Genomic DNA, 6,455 nt, shown 5'->3' on the forward strand with positions numbered 1-6,455 from the left:
AGGGTTATTCACCAGATGAAATGCAAAGCCTGCGTGTACGCTCTTGCACAGTTACACTGCTTCAGATTCTCCTGGTTTTGACAGTTGTCTCTCCCAATTACCCTCAATTTAAGCAGCTAGTTTCTTGCTGATATAAATATTTCATATCAGAAGAGGTGAATTTACCGAATTTAAATGCGGGCTTTGCACTGCACGAGGGCACTAATCGCACTCTATTTCTGGCTTACTCCTGGCCGTCCCTGGGTGCAGGCTTCAGCCACTTTAAGGATCAACTCCTCCGCTGTTTCTACAAAGAAAGATTCTCTGGTCTTAGGAGGCATTACTGAACGGTCTCCCGCGGGGACAGGCACAGGGATCTGGTGATATTATCCATTTAGAGGTCAAGACCTCTGACGACGATAAACATCTGTCTTCACGAACTCTTCCTGTAAGATTTCACACAGAAAATGTGCTACTTCTGATCACCACGAAAAAGCCAACGAATGTTTCACTTTTGCTCAAGAAAGCATTATCCTCATGCTATTCTGCAAGATCGGGTCAATCTTCAGGCATTTTGTAAAAAAATTTAAGTTTTAAAGCCAGAAGGGATCAAATCCATCATGCATCCTGCCTGTTTTTCAACATGAGACAAAGTCCTCGGGATGAACCCATGCTACTTATTTCCGAACTTTGTCTAAAGAGGCGCAGCAAACCAACACCGCACGTTTCTCAAGAAGCACGGAGGGCAGTGCATTCCAGGCTCCAGCAAAGTATGAAAGCACTGTCGGGAAAACAGACTTGAAACAACAGAATATTTTGATCTCTTTCTTTTGACTGAAGTGAATCACAGAACACCAATGACTAAGATATAACTCCCCTGTTCACCAGCTGTGCTCTAACATTTCGGTTCGCATCGCAAAATGAGTCTCTTCTAAAGCAAAAGTCGATCAGCCACCAGGTTTTTTTGTTTGTCTGAAAACAATATTTAAGATATTGCAAAACGTCTATAAAGGCACGTTATAGATACGAAATAGCCACACAGACGCCTCATGCAAGAAGTCAGAGACCAGCAACAAATCAAAGGGGTCTTTTTTACCTACAAATTTTAACTCCAGAAAAAACTCTTATAAACATATCTGATATTACACAAACACTGTATATGACAAAGAGCAAAAGAGAAATCAAAACTGAAAAGGAAAACATAAAAATGTAAGCAATAGTGTTAAGTTGTTAATATTACCAAATACAACATTACACATTTTTTTCCCAATCCTAGAGGAAAAACTCTCAGAAAACAGATTTTTAAATATAACCATGGTTTACTTTAGGATGGGCTTAAATAAAGCATATGTTATAAACCACATTTGTGGTCACTACAGGATTTTGCCAGAAGCAAAGATGTGAACTGTCTGATCACATCGCTGAGATGAAGTGACGGTACCAGAGCCCCATGGTACTTGGAAGGAAAGCTGGATCGGACCCAAGACAGGATTTCTTGTGAAGATGAGGAGTTAAAACGAATAGTTATGTCCTGGTTAAACCACGACAAGTTACATTTGCTTCTGTCATACTGCACACACCAGAGCACAAATACTGCCTGTTACAAAGGATTATTTTCCATCATTTGAGGAGACATCAGCAAGATGTTGGTCCTTGCAGGAGGAATGTTCTGTTCCCCTTTTGTTGTGACTATCGGTGGTGCTATTTATCAGCTAACAGGCGTGATTAATGCTGGCATTGCCAGCCACATAAATATAGCTTCTATCTTTCCCATTTTCTTCTGAGAATGTTGTGGTGTCTCTTTTTATAAATTTGGGGAAGACAAAGTGTGCAGAACATTCACGACATGAGAATTCAACTTTGAATTCCAAGACTGCAATATGTTCAGCAGCAGGTTTCTAAAAAGGCATGTGAAACTGCAGTTCAAACATTAAAGAACAAAAAGCTAAAATTAAAATGGAATTCTTTTCTGCCATGTAGGCCAAGTATTCTTTCTAGCGTGAAATTCACAGTAGCTGGAGAAAATTCAATCGTCAGGCTTTAAGCAGAGGATCTGGAAAAGGTTTGGGAGGAATGGGCTGTCATGCGCTGTTACAGGCTTACAGCCTAAGACTCCTCTGAGACAGTCCGGGGATAAATCTTCCAAGCTCTGGTTTTAATATCCAACACATCTGCCCTAGTAGCTCCACTTAGCATTGGGATATATAACCTTGCACAGTCCTGTTACCACTTTCTGGCTCCCAACCCCTGACAGAAGCACTGCTGCAGCACGCAGGCGATGCTGGTGCCTGCTCCGGACCAAGACTCGCCGTGCCGTTCTCCGTCAGGGGCTATAGCAGATGCTAACAGCAAAATAAGAGGACAGGACATTATTTCCCACCAACGTCCTATTAGGCATGAAGAATTTGGAGCAAAGACCTTCAGCGCTAGATTTGTTTTCTGTGCATTTCAACACTTTTGGGGTTTTTCTTGCCTGAACTCGCTGAACCTCCTCTTGCACCCACATAAATCTCCAGTAAGAATTCTGTTTTACAAGCCCTGTTTCTTAGTGAAACACCACAGGGACTACCACAGGGCTACTTTAAACAATAAATAAAGAAGAGCAAGTATTACCCTCAAGAGAGGCTTTAGACAAAACTGACTTCCCAAATCTCTGTGCACTTCCCATTCAGCAGCTACCTAAATCCACTAAGTGCCCACCTAATGCCTGTAAAGTCCCCTCGATTCAAGTTCTCCAGGTGCTCCTAAAATCTCACTGAGTCACTCCAAGAGAAAGGGAAACCAAGCAGAAACACAGCATATGACAGCCGGGACCTTCAGTCGTGGGTGGATGGATCCTGGCTTGGGGTCCCACTACAAGGTGCTCCTTCTGTATTTCCCCCTTACAAAACAAAGCCTCTGTCCTGGAAGCCTAAACCTTGTTGAGATCTGAAACCTGGTCAATGCAGGCAGGAGCACATCTGTAGCTCCCCATCTGGCCTGAAGGACCTCCTACACCTCTCTAAGATGCAACACACGTTCTCCTTCCTGACAAGCTTGCAGTGGCTCGGTAAAACACTCCCTTGGTTGCTCGAGATGGGAGAGCTGAGCTTTTTCAGGGACAGGAAAAAAATGCAGAAAGGGAGCAGAAAGCAACTCAGGGATCTGGAGCACTGTGTCCAGTTCTGGGCTCCCCAGTTCAAGAAAGATGAGGAACTCCTGGAGAGAGCCCAGAGGAGGGCAACAAGGCTGATGGGGGGACTGGAGCATCTCCCCTACGAGGAAAGGCTGAGGGAGCTGGGCTTGTTCAGCCTGGAGAAGAGAAGGCCGAGAGGGGATCTCATCACCACCTACAAATATCTCAAGGGTGGGGGTCACGAGGACGGAGCCAGACTCTTCCCAGTGGTGCCCAGTGCCAGGACAAGGGGCAATGGGCAAAACCTGAAGCAGAAGAGGTTCCAGTGGAACGGGAGGAAGAACTTGTTGAGTGTGAGGGTGCCCGAGCCCTGGCCCAGGCTGCCCAGGGGGGCTGTGGAGTCTCCTTCTCTGGAGATCTTCAACCCCCGCCTGGATGCTGTCCTGTGCCCCCTGCTCTGGGTGAGCCTGCTTGGGCAGGGGGGTGGCACTGGGTGAGCTCCCGAGGTCCCTTCCAGCCCCTGCCAGGCTGGGATTCTGGGATCTCACTTTTTTGGTAAGATCTCAAGCTCTGAGACTCTTCTGTGAAACCAGAGCCCAACACTACCTTCTTCCCCAGTATCTTCTCAAAAGAAACGCCTTTTGAAAGGCCATAGGTGTACACCATCCAAAGTGAACTACAGGCTGCAAAACAGGGTGGGCGCCAACCGCGCACTGAGGTGTCTGTGCTACAGGACTAATAAGTGCTGAGGAAAGACCACGCTTGTCCTGTTGCCTCCCAGGCAGCCTGAGGAGGGTCCCTTGCTGCTCAAGTGGCAGCTTCGCAAAGTGACCTTTTGAAGCACTTGACATTTTATACAGTTTATACTGCGTTTTATACAGTTCATTTCAGAACCTGGGATTCCATCTTTGGAGGCGAAATCTCCTATCTTTGTTTACTCTAGACCTAGACTCCTGCACTATGGGGAAAAAAAAGTACAGAAGTTTTCCTCATGTACAAGTAATCACATTTACATTCGCATTTTTGTTCATTTATAAATAACAGGAATGATGGATATGACAGAATTACAACACTTATCGTTCAGGAACTGGGCAAGTCTCTCTAGCTCATGGAACAAAAACATTTGAGTATTTATAACGAATGTCAGGCAAAGCTTGATAGAATACCAATATACCTAGAGGAAGAATACCCGTAAAAGTTTATTCTTGCAACAGTGGATATATTAAAATTTCAGTTTCGGTGACATAAATGTCAGTGGAATAATTTCCTGTCAATGTAAACAACCTTCTAGGTTTCTGCTACCATATTTGAGATCTGAAATCAGTCGAGCACCTTAATCAGTAAGTACGGAAAGATCCTGTCCAATACTATTTCTGCAGTTAAATTTCTACTGTGGCTTTTTCTCTCTCACAAGGAATACATTATGACAAATCCAAAATGGGCTGTTAGTCAGATTTATCATGCTCACATTGCTCTTAAGGAAGTGAATTACTGATTTATCTGATTTTAAATATGAGCTGCAGTTGCCTGTGCAGAGCCACTGAGTGAACCTGTTGTGTCCCTGCAGGTCAAAATACCTTTAGGAATCCTTTCTACATCTGAACTACGTGTGCAGTACAGGCCTGAGAGCAGTCTGTGAAATGCCAGTATGTGATCAGCAGACCGACCAACAGGTAAAGCCTGGACACATCTCATAGAGGGGTTTTACTGTTGTTGTAATGTGGCTCCAGCATTTATCAGCTAAGCAGCCAAGGAACAAATTAAGTAGCCAGACAGCAGCTGGGCAAGCAAGACAGCACAAATCTGCACGGTTAAAGTAGACCTATCACACCTTTCTCAGTTTGAAACATTCAAAAAGAGGAAAATTATCTAGCAGAACCAAACCAGTATTAGCTAAATCATATTTCTCCTCCTGTGTGGGTTTAGCTGGCCCTAGCTCCTTTTACTTTGTGCTTTTGGATCAAAGAACCTCTGCATCATTTTAAGCAGAGTTTGACTGGCACACTTACAATTCAAACCTGAATTACAACTTTAATATCCTCATATACATTTAGGCAGTGGACATGCAGCTTCCCAAAGGTTAAGGCAGTGTTTACCAGCACGCTCACCTCCACGGTCCCGTGCTGCTAAATTCTGTCCTCTTCTTAGAGTAATGTCCAACTGGTACATTCCGGGATCGCCAGAGGGAAAATCTGCATTACTCGTTCCACCCGAATTTGTTCTCTGGAGGGGAAAAAAATAAAAGTGCAATAGCTGATGAGTTTCATGTAAGGTGTATTTTTCCTTGGTATCACCACCCTGTTGAACAAAGACAAGGCCGTATCCCATTCCCCCACCTCAGAGCCAATACCCCAACACCAAGGAACCTGCTCCCGTCACCAGTATGACAATTCACCAGCATAATTTTTTTTAAAAAAAGAAAAACAACCCCAAACTGGTTGATATCTCAATGGTTGCATTTATTAATTAAAAAGGTGGTTGAAAAATAAGTCTTTGATACCTGTATTTATTACAGCAATCTCCATTTTTAATTACATTAATGCCCCTGGCCCACTAGAGCACTCCTCCTTTAAGCACCTGTTTTTCCAAGAGCTACCTCCATATTATACAAACTCATCTGAAATCGGAAAGAAGACTATTTCCAACAAAACCAGGAAGCAGAAATAAAATCATTTTTCAGTTTGGTTCCCATTTAGCCCAACAACCATTATTCAGCTGGGTTATTTGTCAGCTGTAAGTCAGCTGAACCCTTTCACGTGAGAGGGGTAGGCAAGGGAAGCCCATGACGGACACGGGATGCCTTGTGAGAACAGATACCAACAAACAGCCGAATGGATGACTTCCAACTGGAAAACACTCAGTACTGCATTTCAAAACCAAAAATCAAACACAGCTTTACTACAGGAGCGTGTATTAAGCACAGTTACAGAGCTAAGCTGTAGGCCAACACTGTGAAATAGCGTTTGCTTGCTTTTACCCCAGCTCCGGTGTTTAGACACGTACTGAGACATCTCCCATTCTGGAGACATGCAAGACCGAGGGGAGCCGAGGAGGAACATGCCCTTGCCCAAGCCTTGTGCCACTGCCACATTATGGGCCACACAAAAAAAACAACGCAAAGAGTCTGTGCGTCTTAGTGCAGAAAAAAAAGAAATAGTTTTCTGATGCCTGTGACTGGTATCCATGAGGAGTTTCTGCTACCCAAGCTGGCACAAAGCCCAAACTATTGTTGGGAAAGTAATTAAAGGTAGGTTGTTTTTTTTTAAAAAAAAAAATTTCTGCACCATATAAAGAAAAAAAATCAATTGAACTTTCTCCATAAAATTTCTAGAGCAGCTGGAAACTCTGGCTGCAGCTCTGC

General features: G+C 43.9%; 1 protein-coding gene across 1 annotated transcript in view; it reads right to left on the bottom strand.

The window, feature by feature from the left end:
* Positions 1–6,455, bottom strand: part of MCTP1 (multiple C2 and transmembrane domain containing 1) — a 193,874-nt gene that overhangs the window by 174,612 nt on the left and 12,807 nt on the right. Inside the window, exon 2 of the mRNA XM_035889310.1 lies at positions 5,203–5,317. Within this exon, the coding sequence (XP_035745203.1) occupies positions 5,203–5,317 (115 nt within the window). The remainder of the gene's footprint in view (positions 1–5,202; positions 5,318–6,455) is intronic.

The sequence above is a fragment of the Egretta garzetta genome, unplaced genomic scaffold (assembly GCF_000687185.1).
Source record: "Egretta garzetta isolate BGI_Z169 unplaced genomic scaffold, ASM68718v1 scaffold12, whole genome shotgun sequence".
Classification (NCBI taxonomy): Eukaryota; Metazoa; Chordata; class Aves; order Pelecaniformes; family Ardeidae; genus Egretta; species Egretta garzetta.